Here is a 15,925-nt window from a genome sequence, read left to right on the forward strand (position 1 = left end):
GAAAACCTAGCTTCTCTGCGTTCGGAAAATGGGGCGATGACATTCCACTTAGCAGGGGCAGTTTGGATCCTGGCTCAGAGTGCTAAAGTTCTAGTACTGTTCAGGCTTCTTTAAGGAATAAATCAGTTGGGGGAGAAGGGGCTGCCCAGATAAATTACGATGCTAAATCCAGGGCATATGAGTCACTGCAGTCTGATGTGACTCCAAAATCTGGAGAAGGAAGTAGCGTGCTTCTCCTTAACAGAGATGCTACACCATTCTCTACGCGTACTCACTTGACGGCATGGTACATGTCCTCCAGAATGTCTTGCTCAAAGTCCTTGCCTCCATTCACACCTTTTAGATTTTTGCGAAACTCCTAGAGACAGGGCAATAAGCTTTACCCCCCATGTGTCAATGCTGAAGCCCCACTCAGGGAACTCCTGGGTCTGTGGTAAATAGGACTTTAGGAAACAGTAAGTGACAGAATCCACTTCCCTACCCCAGTTCCTCTTCTGGATTGGCCAGCGCCCCCTGACTCCCTTGGACAGAAGCTTGTCCATTGTGCCCACTGGAAAACCCATGTCCTTCCTGCTACCTCCAAAGCTGTGCTGGAACTGCTCTGCCATGGCTGGGATCCAATCTTACCTCCAGAGTCATGGGTGCATTCTGCTTGCGAACGTTGTGGTTGTGCTGGTCAGTATTAAGCATGATGACAGCATAGGCCAGGGCAAAGCAGGCATCGCTATTGGCAAATGGGGAGCCATTACAATTCTGAAAAATCAAAGACCCCACCTATGTCAATGCCCTTCTCTGGCCAATCAAACCCTCACTACCAACCCACTGGTCAATGCTGATAAAGAGAGAAGGTACCAGCCAGAAAGAGGCCCATCTCTCGCCAACTCCTTGATGGAAGCTGGCCCCTCTATGGGAAAGCTCACTGACATTGCTCTCAGCCTTCTTAGGAGACAGCAACTGGGTCCTTAAGTTGAAGCCATAGAAACCCTTAGTCAAATTAATTTGGGATGCTGGGCTCAGCCCCTGCCACTCAAACTCACCCTCCAATGTTCTGTGAATGCCTCTAGCAACCTCTGGATGACCGGTGCTTCCCCGGGCAAGCGGAAGGCTTCCAGGTAGAGACGGAGAGCTTCGTCCAGCCGCAGACCCTGAAAGCTGAAGGTGCTACAGGGAAAGAAAGAAGGACTAAAGGCTTAAGATGTATAAGCTGCAAATGTTGGGTGCTCTATTAGCTACAGTCCCACTAAGCTTCTCCTATTGGAACAAAAGAGGCTGAGAGCTCTGGCAAAGGGGAGGTATCTCCTGGTCATCTCTAACACAGAACCAGAATTTGAAAACCCCTAAGCTTAGTACTCTTCACATCAGTGTGCTGCTACATAGAAACCTCATCCCTGGAATCCAGAACCTACCCTGTGCTCAGGAACCCTACTCCACCCCTTTGCAATGTTCTCTATGTAGAATGGAATGGTGCCCAAAGCTTTCTTGCTGGAGACTCTTTCAGATCCAACAGATATAAACCTTGGGAAGAGGAAGAGTGTATGACCTGGGTCACCATCAGGAACTGACTGGTATTGTTTTGAACTGTCTGTCCCCCCAGGCTGATCATCAACTATGTCCCAGATTTCTTGCAGTTTCCTCACCTCACAAAGCTCTCCAACAGGTCAATGTTTTTGCGGTCACTCACAAACTCTCCAATCATTTTCTTGTCTAGCCGAGGGTTCTCTCGCAGCCACTGGGCTACCTCTGTGTTGTCCATTGGGATGGTGAGGAGACCTTTCTCTTGCAGAAACTGGATCCCCTTCTTTGGTTTCTGGTTGAACTGCTCTGTGCCAGTGATCAGCAGCTAGAGAAGACATACAGGAGGTGTCAAAAGCTGCTCTGCCCCTAAACCAGACAAGGGCAGGTCTCCATCACAGTCCACAGCTGGTCACCTACTGGGCTCCTAGGACACGGTTCTAAGTCACTCCAGAACTAAGTGACTGTGCTGAACTAAGGCTGAACCATATTGGCCCCTAGCTTTCCCCAATCTCCATGTTTAACTAGAAGTGGCTGAGGAGCTCCTTTTTACTCCTTTTCTGAGTGCTAAAGATGCATAGCACTCTCCTCCAACCTGAGAATCAGAGAAAAAAAATAGAAGAAAGAGACTAGAGAAGGTTTTCTTTTCTCTCCAGTATTAGAGCCGTTCCTGGTATCTGTTTACAGACTAGCTTGGATTCCCCTTCTTTCTTTGGCTTCCTAGCTCTTAAGGCCCTGGGGTTTGAAAGACAAGGTGAACTAACTGCGATGATAACTTTTTGACTGTCTAGTCACAGCCCTGCAATCAAGGGCACACATAAACCAAAGTCATTTAGGCTGGCCTTACGAGGAAGAAAGGGTTAAATAGAATGTTTTCTTTGTGTTAGAAAACCAAAATGTACAGTTATCTGAACTTTACTAAAAAGCACCAGAATAAATGTCAATTCCCTTTTATTGCTAATCACCACCCCAGAGCTCGAGATGACCAATAACCTTCAGTGATCAACAGGATACCAGCTCCCAGGGCTCTTGTCACCACAAGTAACACTTGACTCTCAGCTAGGGCAGCATTTTCCCAGGAGCACACAATAGGAGATACCGATTACATGGCTTAGGAGTAAGGAAAGGGCTTCAAAGGAGATTGGGGGGTTGCTGAAGCCCCAAGAAGCTCAAAAACTAGCCTTGGGAAGCTGTTCAGTGAGCTTAGACTCTCCCTCATTCTCTGAGACAGAAACCCTACAGAGAACACCCAGTCCGAAGTGGGTAGAGGCTGAGCTCTGGGGATATCTATATATACCTTCTTTTTATTCTTAATTTCAATCAACTCCCGTGGATCTGGCAGGAGACAGGAAAATCGAGGTGGCTTCCGGGTAAACTTTTTGTCAGCTAGGAATGGGAGGAAGAGAGGGAAACACCAGTAAGACCTCTGTTACCAGGATAATGACTTTTGGAAGGATGCTGATATACTCTCTAGTGAAAAAAAGGATGCCTCAGAAAATTTCTGGTCCTCATCAGTCTTCCACTTCCTTAGAAGTCCTATCTTCTAGGGCTCCAAATGTTTTCTTTCCTCTCTCTGGGTCTGAAGGCATGGTGAACAGCCAGTGTTCAGTCAGGTACTACCCTAGGGTCTTTCTGCTCCCCTCCCCTCTGTTCTCTAACAGGCCTTCCAGTTGAGGGGGCTTAGGATGATGGATACCCAGTACCCACCCCCAGAGTCACCAGCTTCCTCCAGATCACTGCATCCTGGTTTCCCATGTTCTGCTGGCAGCCGCCCTCCACCTGGCACATACAGGCCTGCGATGTCTGGGGCCATGCCTATAGCCTTCCCATCGCTTGCTGCTCTCTCAGCTGGTAAGAGAGAAGAAGGTAAATGAAGACTGATGGTGTAGGAAGCCAAGCAGAGCTGCAGGAGAATCGAGCTTCAGGCCAAGGAGACCGGCATGTTCCCACATAGGTCACCAGCCCTGACAGGACAAACCCAAGCCCAAATAAGTAGTCACTATCCCAGGTCAGCCAAGCATTAAATTCTACAATTTAATAAAGAGATTACCCAATCACTTTCCCTGATCTTCTGCAACCTCAATCTCAAGGAAAAGTCAGAGAAGATTAGAGTGGAGGCAGGCACTGGGGGCAGGAAAAGGTAGGGCCTGGAGCTTTTAGGCACAGAAGTCCTATACTGTTTAATCTATATTCTCTTTTCTCCCCATAAAGAAACAACAATTCTGTAAAAATTGCTAAAGCATGGAAGAGGAGAAAGGGAGAAGTCCATGAGTTCTGCTAATGTGCCAGCCTGGTCTATGATTCACATCACCAAACCTCGGAAACACAGAATTAGGAGTACTTTGGAGGAAGTGACATACGGGTAGGAGAAAGGATTCAGTGAGTAGAGAAGGGATAAACATAGAACCCTGGGATCCTCAAAGAAAGAAATGCCTCTCACTATTGTTGGCTTCTCGAGTGCCATCTACTGCCTCACAGCCAGGTCTGGCTGCCTCTTTCTTTTCTTGCTGGGTAAGGTTGTTGAGGACTTTGGCTTGGCAGTGGGCCTCAGTGCTGTCAATCACTGTCAACAGGGCATCGAGAGACAGCAGGTGTGTTGTATAGAGCTGACCAGACACAGGGAAGGCATTCTGGAAAGTAAACAGATCCAGGAGACTTGGGGTTAGAATACTTTTCCAAAAATCCTAAAACCGCCCATAACTTCTACATTGCCTTGAGATGATACCCTTCTTCTTCTTGTTCCCCAGCTCTCAAGTGTTTTGTTCCCTATATGTAGCATCCTCACTACCACCAGAGAGATCTCCTTAATAAAGTCGTCTTTCTAGAGGTCAGTAATAATGCTCAGCACCTTGGACAGCAGCTTGGTGAGATCTTCAAAGAGGTTGGAACAGTAGTAATCACAATCATAGTTGATATAGAGCTCAGTGACAAAGCTGGGGATGTGCCAGAGCTGCACAGTGGCCTCCAAAGCCATCTCCTTCATCTCATAAGGCATCTTGGGGTTCTCCACAGTGATGATATCCATGAGCTTTTTGATGTACATCTGACAGTAATCCAGGAATTGCCATTTGGGTGGGGAAAGGATTCAAGATAGGAAGAGACAAATTGGACAGGAAAAACATTAAACAGGAAGCAGACGCCTAGCCAGAAGGTATGCATTAAGAGACACTTAATGGTATTCGATCCCCTAAATACATCCCCCGCTTTGTCCATGATGCGGGAGGCCTGGCTCTCTACCTCGTACTTGATCCAAAACAAGTTGCCCATTGCCCTTTTTGTGCTCTCTGTGTGAGCCTGATTTGGTCCTATTCAGAGTTCCCTTTTGCAATTTAGTGGCGAAGCTAGCTTGACTTGCCTGCCTGTGTTGCAAAAGAACTGCAGACAGAAGAGTTGTACCCACTCATGGTGTGGTTACCTGCCAGTTCTCATATTCGGGTTCTCCCATTTTATAGCCAGCCAGGTTTCTCTGGGCACCTTTTAATTTCTCCACTAAAGAGGAGAGCCAATGAACCAAACTATGGAGGCTAAAAGCACTCTCCTCAGAAGCCACCAAATCCCACTCCTGCAGCATGACAAAGCTGACCCGAATGAAGGTGCCATACATTTTCCTATTTTTTTTCCAACTTCAAGAAACTCACCTCTAATTGGAACTTGAGGTGCTCCCTCATGCTCTCAAACAGTAGGAAGCATACCCGCAGGGAAGCAGCATAAAGGTTCAGTCGCTCTACGCTGAGTAGCTGGAGATCACAGTAGGATGGGCTATTAGGTTTCTGAACCTGACTGTGGCTCAACCAAGAGAAAGCAGGACAGCAAACTGTGGGAAGTTGTCACTAAGGTCATGTGCTCTGAAGGCACTCTATATCTGGCCATTCCTATGTTTCCCTTTGGTTGCCAGAGTCCCCGGGGAACTACTGGAGTCCTCTTGACTATGACTACTGGTCAGTAGGGGAGGTAGGTTCTTTCCTGGGTCCTATACTCTTCACATGAATCAGCCAAACCTCCTTGTATTCCCCTGGCCCTTGAAAGACCCTGAAAAAAAGCCAGGTGTTCGGAGTCCCTCTAGAAATCCAGTCTTACCTGGAATAAGTGGCGGCACATCTCATCCTTGATGAGGCCCAAGAGGGTTTGGCACTGGGCTACAGGGGCTGACTCAAGAGCCACTGTCAGCAAATGCAGTCCCATGTGGATCATAACCTCTGAGTTGTGGCGGTCGTGTGGGTTGGTGAGGGAGATGAGGAATCGGAAGAGCTCACGGATGCAAGGAAGACCATAGGGGACCAAAGCTGTGCCTGGGAAAGGCCAGGAGGGAAGTGGGACTGCTAAGAAACAACTGGCTTGATCACTTGGCCTACCCTGCTCTGCATTATACAGGCAATTTCAGATAAGTGATTCTCTTCAGGAAAAAAATGTTTCTTTTTTTTTTCTGGGGCAGGAAAGAGACTAGTCTCACTTATTGAAGGGAATCAGAATTGATGATCCCACCTTTCTGTTAAAAGTCCCAAGCTTTCTATTCTTCCCTCTCACTTCCTATTGTCCACCAAACTCCCTCTCTGTGTAAGCTAGGGAAGGGCTGCTCCATCCGATAGTCCTCTTGCTTGATTCCATTTCCCGACTAGAAAATGGCGTAGGACTTGGACCAGCAGACACCTTGGGTCTAAGACGGTTTAGGCTCAGACAGCTTAGTGGGTAGGATGGGGAAAGAGCCTGCCTGAGAGTACTCACCTTCTTTCTGAGAGGACTGTGTAAAGCGCACACCCCGGGGGTTGACGTAATCCATGTCATGGACAGAAGCAGAGTCAGAGTGGTCAGCAGGAGATGTGCACTCCTCTAATACTTCAGGGATGGATTCCACGGATGTTGATTGGGCCTTTTCCACATGGGCCCCTTCCTGCTATGAGCAGTAGTGGGGAGGATACAGGAAAAGAGATGAGGCAAGAGCAACTGGGAACTTATTTCTCTTAAGTATCTGTCCTCCAAGCGTTTCTAATGGACTGCAGGTGTAGGGCCAGCTCAGTGGGCTATGAATCAATGCAAGATGGTTCAGGGAAGGAGTATGATGAAGGACTCAGGAAACATCACCTGAGGCATCAGTGACCTACAGTGACTAGAACCCCAGAGGCAACAGAGGCCCTCAGGAGCTTGGATTTAGATAATTAACTTCCAGAAAAAGCCATGGCCAGCATCCTCACCTTTGCCAAGTACTGCATGTATGCACAGCTTGAAAATCCTGTGAGCTACCTCTCACAGTGAGTCATGCTGTGGTTTTTCTAGGTAGCACAGCTAATTCTAGGAAACAGGGAAGAACCCCCTGCCCCAACCTTCTTTTGAGCCAAGGCCTGGATAAAGAGCCAAAGGATCAAGCCAATTCCACAGGAGAAGACTAGACAGGGGTCTTTAGAAATCAAAGCCGTACCTGGGGGTCTGGTTGCTCAGGAACCCCTAGCTCGCTGCTGCCAGGCTCTGCAACTGTGCTGTACCCTGGAGAGCCAGGTTGCTCCAGGTCAGTGAGGTCCTCTTTGGAGGTGGTCTGGGAGGAGAACTCCAGGCCACTGTCTGTAGAGGGGCTGACCACTGCTGAGGCAGCTTCTGAACTTGCAGAGGAGATGGGAGTGGGTACATCAATGAAGGGCATGCCACCTGCCAAGCAAAGTGAGTGAGGCTTGAAGAAAAGAGACTCTGTGGGAAACACATACCTTCCATGGTACCGTTTGTTTGTTTGTTTTTCCTAGACTGCATATTAATTTCTGCATATGCTTGGTCTCTAAAGTAGTCAGAGTCCCAGTGGTAGGAGAACAACCTTAAGTCACTGCAAACTGCTAAATGGTCACAGTTTGATCTGATCTGGAGTCTTCCCTTTTTGCTCTCAGTAGAAAGACCACAGCCCCTCAATTAGTTGGTCTTCAATGTCAAAATTCCTGAGAGAGGAAGGAACTTTTCTTCTATGTATTCTAATCAGAAGAAGCAGCTCAGGGTACTCACCAGTGAGGTTAGAGGATAAGGTGGTTCCACTGGGGGTGGGCAGCTCTGAACCTGGTGTGACTTTGGTCATATGGCGTGGGGGCCGGGGAGATCTCTTCTGTTTCTTCCACTTAGATGAATCACTCATGCCTCCTGCTCTCATTTTCAGCTGGAAATATCACACCTCATTAGCACTGGTATTCAAATTAAGATTGTATCCCTAGAAATCTCCCTTCTTTTAGTCCTACTGGTCCCTAGAAAATAGTCTATACCCCACATCTGTGCCACAGTAAGAATCTAGACCATTAGAGCACAATCCTACTCCTCTAACTTGCCTTCTACTCTTGCCACTTTAAAGGTCAGCCTGAGAGCCTCTAAGTGGAAGGTGACATTCTGGTTTTTAGGCTGGTCACTGATAAGGCCAGCCCTCACACATCACTCTGCTTCGCTGAATACTGGGTGGCAATCCTCAGTCCTGTAGATGGTGCCTGACCCTCTTGCAGAAAGCGTAAGGGCAGGGGGTCCTTTGCCCAAAGCTGCAGATCTTCAGGCCCTGGATCCCTGGGCTTTCCTCCTCAACTACCTGCATAGTAGCCTCCTACTCCTAGTTCTTATCCAACTGTGAGAGTCTACTCCTTCCCAGCCAAACTCTTAGCTTTCCTATTACTTCATGAACTGGGCCTAGATCCTAACCATATCCCTTACTGTGGAATGTCTACATCAAATTGGTCAAAGGTTCATTCCTTGGAATTAAGGAAGGAGTGGCATCCCAGTTGATTTGTGGAGTTAAGGATGAAAGATCATGTCATGCTGCTGCTCTGCTCTCTGCTGCTCCCAACTTTGGTATATAAATGAGACCTCTTGTCCTTCTCACTGTTGGTCTTTCTAGAAGCAACTTTATGCTTTCAGATGGTAAGGCTACTGATTTCTTGGACTCTTGCTCTATTCCATTTCCCTTCCTCTTGCTGCATTTCTCTCTCTCCTATAGCTTCCTTTTAGTCACAAAGGAAAATCTTTACTCCTATAGCTTCTTTTTAATCACAAAGGAAAATCTTTATCTCCTATTGACTACTTTAGGGTATAAGTTTTCATGCATTTTCTCCACCCTAAGTTCACAGCTACTTTGTTTAAGCCCATTTCATTTTCTTAATCCTGATGCCTTCTCAATTACAGTTTGCATCCAGTCCTTCTACAGTTATATCAAACTAGTCCTAGATTGATAGACCATTCCTGGAATGGGCAACAGCAATTCTCTTCTAGGAACCATTAGAATGACTCTAAAAGAGAGTAGAAACAGTTTTTCTCCCTGCCTCTTTCTAAAAGCTGAAAATACCCATATTATCCTTGGCCTATTCAATTCCTTCTGCTATTTAAAGGATAAGCCCCCCTTCCTCCCCCAAGCCCTCCAGAATCTGGACAACCTTTGAGCCTTTGCTTAGAAATCACATAATTCTTTCTTCCATACTCATATCTCCACCCATAAAGGAGACAGGCCCAACAGCTGAGTCCCACCTCCAGCTCTTAGTAACATAGCAACAGCCTCGCATTGGATTTACACTTTTTGTCCCTGCATCTCCAAAATGCCAGCAGTCATATGCCTAGAATAGAGCTTCAAGTGCTCTGAGCACTGTGGTTAAGCAGGAACCAGGATGCTCCCTCCAGAAACCACTGAAGCCCAAAAGAAAGTTCTGGGGGTAAGAGTCAGTTAAACATGCAGATAGGCCAGAAGTCCAAGAGATCAATGAGGGAAAAGAGGAACCTCCTGGTTTAAACTGGAAACTGTCACTGAGCTCCAAAAAGCACTCACATCTGGACTGACTTGTGTGAAATATCTTTTCTCTCCAGATGGCTCCCCAATATCAGGAATTCCAGGTAGTCCTACTTCCATGGAGAAGCCCAGTCATTGAGATTCCTTCCCACACTAGGATCAGTCCTTCCTGTTTCCTTCTCTATCCTCTGCAGAGGTAGCTCTAACCTGATCATTTCAATGAATGCTCTCTGCCTCCTGGATGGAATAGGAGTTGAGAGGCTGCCAGTTCTTACAAGTGTCTCAGTCCTTTAAAAGTATAGCTGTGCTCCCTGTTCTAAGATCCTAAGGTGGGGGGAGGGGTGAGCAGTTCATGAAACTCTACATCACCTTATCCGTATAACTTTTTATTTCCAAAGGACAATATAAGCTTTATAAAGAAAGGGCAGGTCCTAGGTTAATAATCATGGCAAAATGGTGGGTAGCCACTGAAGAGAGCTGCAACTTGAGACTAGGCAAGCACACAAGTGAAACTTGAGACAAGGCATGCAAAGAAAACACAGGCCTATGGACTGTCTAGTACATACACACACACACAAAACGCACACAGTTCTTTTTATCTTCAATGACCTGGATGTCCACAGCCAAACCTCTAGCATGCACACTGTTATGAGAGCTTAGATAGCCCATACCTCCTTCTCTCCCTCTTCTTCCTAAAGCAGGGATATGGGGATTAGGGTAATCTTTAGCTTGCACCTCCGTTCTAAGTTTCCTTACTTCTAAAGGACAGAGGTCACCTTTGCAGATCCCAAAGTATTGCCAGTGTCCTGGGCTAACCTGGGACCTGGCTCCTTTTCATCCATCTAGAGTCCTAAACCTTAGAATGACCCCTTTAATGGTAACCAAGAAAAAAATGACCCCAACTAGACAGACTACCCTTTCCCTCAAAACCAAGTTCAGGCATCCAGCTAGAATCAAAGACTGTGCTTAAGCTTTCTAATGCCAGCTCTGAGACAGGGAGAGGGCAGAAAAGGGAAGGGTCTTGTTTGACAGTTCCTCATAGTTCCCCTAGAAATGGTAGATATTAAACCTCCCCACAAGACGTCAGCAGGACCCAGGCTCTCTTTCTAGGCTTACTACATAACGTATTAGCAGTTCAAGGCTTCCTTCTGCCTTCAGGCAGCCAGATGCCCCATGAAAATTCCCAACACTGCAAAGTTACAAACACATGCAGCTCTTCCAAAGCCGTGCTGTGTTACTAGGGAGGGGTAAATTGTGCTCTACACAGTGGATATGGAACCCAGACGTTACATATAAAAAATACACATTTAAATAAATAAATAAAAAGGGGGTAAGGAGAGGGAGAGGAAGAGGAAGAGGGAGAGGGAGAGGGAGAGAGACCTTGAGGTTCTTAAAGAGCAGTACCCTCTCTAACTGGTTCAGGGCTTTGGTCTGCTCCCCACTACTTAGCTCCAGTTTGTTGAGGAGACATGGAGAAATCTGTGAAAGACAGGCAAACGAACGATTTAAGCAGAGTGAAATAAACTCAAACACACACCAACAGGGCACAGGGCAGGAATGGGGATGGATGGCAGGGGAAAAGGGAAGGTTATGTGCATGCACCAAACAGCCAAGGGTCATCTCCAAGGGCAGAACCTCTTAGGGCTGCAAGCAGAATCCTCATCAGAGGCCTGTGAAGTCCAGGGCTTCAGTTCAAGATAGAAAGAGGCCATTCTTCTGAACACCCTTCTTCTAGCAGTTTGAGAACCTTCTGATCTGGAGTCAGACTTGATTCATCTTGTCAACAGAGGCTAGCCCAAGCATGAGCCCAAGTCTAATCCAGTATTAGGATGGGATTTGAGTTATAGCTTCTCTAGGCCTCCTACCTGCTGATAAGACTGGGCCCTGAGGGGAAGGCAGGACTTTCACCTTTATCAACATACATTTTCAGCCCAGCCTGATGGGCCTCACCCAGTTTCCATGAAGGACTCACTAGCTGACATGGTGGGTCAACAAATATAGGCTGGAAAGGAAAGGTTGGGGAAGGAGAGGTACCTGGGAAAGAATAAATTTCTTGGTAAAGGAGCAATAGCTAGGGCTTCCCTGGTGGTGCAGTGGTTGAGGGTCCACCTGCCGATGCCAGGGACGCGGGTTCGTGCCCTGGTCTGGGAGGATCCCACATGCCGTGGAGCGGCTGGGCCCGTGAGCCATGGCCGCTGAGCCTGCGCGTCCGGAGCCTGTGCTCCGCAACGGGAGAGGCCACAACAGTGAGAGGCCCGCGTACCGCAAAAAAAAAAAAAAAAAAAAAAAGGAGCGATAGCTATTTCTAGATTCCAAGCAAACCTGTCTAGGCGAAAGTATGTTTTTGCTAAGCAAGGGTATCCAGGAAAATCTCTATAGTACAGAATTTGGGAGATCGAGTTTTGGATGAGGGATAGCAGGTCATACCTTCTTCATGTTGGTCCCCATATAGTTCTTGGGTTCTTCTTTAAACTGAGGTAACCTGTAAGATAGAAAATCCCATGGACTGTAATTAAGTATAATAACAAATATTCCCCTCCATGCCAGCCACAGCCCAAAGATGCCCTGGGCCAGAGCATGCTATCTCTTAGGAAAAGCCAGGAAAAGAAGCAGGCTAATTTCACCCATTTTGGAGCTTCACTGAAGAGCTACAGAAATTGAGGGACCTGTGACACAGATACTTTCTAAAAAAGAAGGCAGTCATGAGGGAAAGGTGACTAAGTACCCTTGGAATGTGGAGGCTCTTTTCATCTTTAAACTGACTCCTTTCTGCTTGTATTCACTAAGTAAGTATTGCTGAAAGCCATGATATGGGGAGAGGGCAGTCTATCAAAACCCCAGGAGACTGGGCATAGGGTGAGAAGTAAAAGGCAGGTGGAAGTTTTGAAATTAGAAAATTTGAACCTGAGAAGTAAGAAACAATTTGCAGCAGGGTCCAGAGGCAGATCTAGTCTGTAGATAATAAGGATTATTACCCCTGCCCCCTGCACTGGCAGCACAGAGTGTTAACCACTGGACCGCCAGCGAAGTCCCTAATAGACTATTTTTAAAAGCAATCTTAGGTTCACAGTATACTGATTTCTCATATAACCCTTGCCCCCAACACATGCATAACCTCTTCCATTATCAATATCCCCTAGCGGAAGCTGAAAAGCCCTCGCCTCAGCTCTTCTCAAAGTTAGTCTACTGAAAGGAAGTACAGAAAACAGGGTGTTAGGCATAGTATGAAAAGGTCTCCTAGGCCCTAATTTGAGGGTCCTGATGAGGTACAACTGTTTTGGTTTGTGGGGATGCGGGACTTTCACTGCTAAAATTGGGACAGTTGGGCAAACCAGGATTGTTGGTCACCCTAGACTTGGTCCTTCCTCACAGAAATCGGGCTGAACTCTGGGAGCTCAGCAACCTGTTCCAGGTTCCCTTGAGTTTGGCTTCCTCTCTGGGTTCCCTTTCCCAGCTGCTACCTGCACAGAAACAGACACAAGTTTGGGAAGCAGAAGTTCTGTCAGCCTAGATCAAATAACCCTCTGCTTCCCCCAGAGGCCAAGCCAGCTCCCCTCCTCTTTCTCCCTTGCTTGGTAACCCTGGTCCTAGAGAACCACGCCCATCCATAATCTCAGTGGCCTCTGATGTGGCTGTGGGGTTGGCCAGGTCCCTGAAGTGGCTGTGTAGAAGCAAGCAGGCTCAAGAGGCCTGGGCAGCCGGGCTGAAGCAAACAGCAGCAGGTTTACCTTGTGAAGAGCAGCTGCACCATGTCTACGAGAGTGTGCTCTGCGGATTTTCTCAATAACTCTGCACAGGCAAAAACAAATAACACAGGTGTCATTACTTGCCATGCTATTATCAGGAGGCTTCTCAGAGCAGACTCCCCTCCAAACCTTGTTTACTAAGGATTATACCAAACTTATTAAAACCAGCTCCAGCTCAGTCTGGCAGCCAGAACATCACTGGCCCACTAGATGGCACTACTGAGTCAGGATAAAAAGGGGGAGCAATGATGTGTTCTCAGGGGTTGCAGGCTGGTGTCAATCCCAGAAATCTCAAGGGAGGGAGATTTGGTTCTGGGCTGAGTCATTCTGGGATCCAGCCCAATTCCTACCCTGGCACAAAAAGCTAAGGTCTCTATTCTAGCTGCACAACAAATTGTCAAGTACAGAGACTCCTAGATCCCTATGGCTCCACAAGGTAGGTGATGGAGAAGTCATGAGTTTTCCATCTCTCTGGGACTGAGAGACAGCATCCTGTATTCATACAGATACTGGCCCCAGGAATGGTGAAGGGCCCAGTATTCAAGCACCTACCACTGAGCCTCATTTCAAAGCAGATCCGGAAGCAAGACTGCATAATCTCACACACAGATTCATTGGTTAGGTGGGCACCTACTGGGGTCAGCAACAGAGTCCGCAGTACCTACCAGGAAGAAAAAGGAGAGACCATGATAAACATGGCAGGCTGGGTGAGGAAGGGTGTACATGAGGGGAGAGAAGCTGCCTCCCGTTTCTCTAAGTCTCCTACAGAAGCACTCAGGGGTGAGAAAGAGGTTAGTAAGAGCTGACCTTGCTTCAGTTTGGTGGGGGGTCTCCCAGGAGCTTGTCTTAGGAACTGTGTCTTTACTCTGCATGACCCCAACATAGTTCAGCACTCATTCCAGCCCTAGCCCACAAGCCCAACGGATGGATGGCACAGATACAGTCTGCCAGAGGTACAAGCCTATTAAGGGTTCCGGTATTTGATATCAGTTCATTTAAAGCTTTTAATTATTTTCCTTAGAAAAAGCTTTTACTTTGGGTACCGGAGCTGCTTGTTTGGAAACAAAGTAGCTCTCTAAGCCCCAGTGGAGTCAAAACATAGATTCAAGCTGCCATCAGGCTCCAGTAGGTAGAGCCAGAGGCACCAGCTCCTGGCCATTAGCCTAATTGCTCTTCCCCTCCATTTACCTGAAGGATTTTCATCAGGACAACCTCATCGCTGGCAGGATCTGTGCCCACAAAACGGGCGTGGGTGACAGCATCTGCCATGTTCTCCATGCCCTCTGCCGTGCCCTCATGGGTGGGATCTGTTCCAACAAAAAAGAAAAGATGTGTAGAGGAGAGACAGAAAAGTCAAGACATCCTGTCTAGAGACTGTTCTGAGAGACTTTTGGTTTTCTCCTCTCCCAATTCCCTAACCCATGGCTTCTTGAGCTACCTGAGAATTGTTGCCCATAACTGGCTTTAATAAGCATCTCAGCACAAACTCCACTGTGTGAAAGTGGTTCTCAAACTTAAACATATATCAGAAGCACTTGGAGAGCCTGTTAAAAATAGAAATTGCTGGGACTTCCCTGGTGGCGCAGTGGTTAAGAGTCCACCTGCCAATGCAGGGGACACAGGTTCAATCTCTGGTCCAGGAAGATCCCACATGTCATGGAGCAACTAAGCCCGTGTGCCACAACTACTGAGCCTGCGCTCTAGAGCCCGTGAGCCACAACTACTGAGCCCACGTACCACAACTGCTGAAGCCCATGTGCCTAGAGCCCATGCTCCTCAACAAGAGAAGCCACTGCAATGAGAAGCACATGCACCTCAATGAGAAACATGCGCACCGCAATGAAGGGTGGCCCCCGCTCACTGCAACTAGAAAAAGCCTGCATGCAGCAATGAAGACCCAACGCAGCCAAGAGTGAATAAGTAAAATAAATAATAAATTTGTAGAAGAAAAAAAGAAATTGCTGGGCCCACTCCCAGAATTTTTGATTTAGTAGGTCTAGCGTGGGGCCTGAGAATTTGCATTTCTAACAAGATTCCAGGTAAAGTTAATGCTGCTGGTCAGGGGACCACACTTTGGAAATCACTGGAGTAAAGCTACTCATTTCATAGAGGAAGGGCCTGGAAATTTGAGGTTTTGGCCCAGAGCAAGGACCAAGTAGGGCCAGAGCTTTGAATGCCAAGGTTGCAGCCTTTCTCTTTTCAGATGTTCTCTTTCAACACATCTCTCTCTGATTGCTTTTGGAATGTTGTGTTCAGGTGTAACTGAGGTAGGGGAGTAGGGGGAAGAAATGGACAGTCACTGCTGCCAATACTCATATTTGGGTGCCCATTACAGCAAATCAGAGAACTCTTCCTGCTTTGGTTTCATTCTTATTTAAAACAGTATGTCATGGACAAGAATCCTGTAACTAGCTTAACTAAAGATTAAGGAGAGATAAGGGACAAACTAAACAGGACTGGAGGCTGGCTAACTGGGGAATAGGAGGGAGGGAGACTTTCAGCTGTAAGAGGGGAGAAGCTAGCTCTGACAATCAGCACCATGCTGGAAGCTAACACAAATGTTGCCAAGGAGGAAACTCTGCTCCCATTCATGACTTAAATATCCACAAGGAGGACTTCCCTGGTGGCACAGTGTTTAAGACTCCGCCTGCCAATGCAGGGGACACAGGTTTGATCCCTGGTCCAGGAAGATCCCACATGCCGTGGAGCAACTAAGCCCGTGTGCCACAACTACTCAGCCTGCACTCTAGATCATGTGAGCCACAACTACTGAGCCTGCATGCCACAACTACTGAAGCTCATGCACCTGGAGCCCATGTTCCGCAACAAGAGAAGCCACCACAATAAGAAGCCCACGCACGGCAACAAAGAGTAGCCCCCACTCGCCGCAACTAGGGAAAGCCCGCGTGCAGCAATGAAGACCCGATGTAGCCAAAAATAA

At 47.4% G+C, this 15,925-nt stretch overlaps 1 protein-coding gene across 16 annotated transcripts in view; it reads right to left on the reverse strand.

Annotated features, from left to right (window-relative positions):
* GBF1 (golgi brefeldin A resistant guanine nucleotide exchange factor 1) overlaps positions 1–15,925 on the reverse strand; it is a 111,407-nt gene that overhangs the window by 15,775 nt on the left and 79,707 nt on the right. For 5 of the 16 annotated variants that reach the window (XM_055081205.1, XM_028481742.1, XM_028481749.2 and 2 more), the window contains 18 exons: positions 14,173–14,291; positions 13,537–13,645; positions 12,967–13,027; positions 11,666–11,720; positions 10,619–10,717; positions 7,492–7,639; positions 6,926–7,149; positions 6,235–6,403; positions 5,590–5,801; positions 5,151–5,249; positions 4,361–4,555; positions 3,953–4,142; positions 3,220–3,360; positions 2,810–2,898; positions 1,638–1,840; positions 1,038–1,161; positions 628–753; positions 276–358 (listed from right to left, as the gene is read on the reverse strand). In XM_055081205.1, the coding sequence (XP_054937180.1) occupies positions 276–358; positions 628–753; positions 1,038–1,161; positions 1,638–1,840; positions 2,810–2,898; positions 3,220–3,360; positions 3,953–4,142; positions 4,361–4,555; positions 5,151–5,249; positions 5,590–5,801; positions 6,235–6,403; positions 6,926–7,149; positions 7,492–7,639; positions 10,619–10,717; positions 11,666–11,720; positions 12,967–13,027; positions 13,537–13,645; positions 14,173–14,291 (2,446 nt within the window). The remainder of the gene's footprint in view (positions 1–275; positions 359–627; positions 754–1,037; positions 1,162–1,637; positions 1,841–2,809; positions 2,899–3,219; positions 3,361–3,952; positions 4,143–4,360; positions 4,556–5,150; positions 5,250–5,589; positions 5,802–6,234; positions 6,404–6,925; positions 7,150–7,491; positions 7,640–10,618; positions 10,718–11,665; positions 11,721–12,966; positions 13,028–13,536; positions 13,646–14,172; positions 14,292–15,925) is intronic. The other 11 variants (XM_055081204.1, XM_028481741.1, XM_028481748.1 and 8 more) reach the window with 8 other exon arrangements.

Source organism: Physeter macrocephalus, chromosome 20 (genome assembly GCF_002837175.3).
Source record: "Physeter macrocephalus isolate SW-GA chromosome 20, ASM283717v5, whole genome shotgun sequence".
NCBI classification, from domain to species: Eukaryota; Metazoa; Chordata; class Mammalia; order Artiodactyla; family Physeteridae; genus Physeter; species Physeter macrocephalus.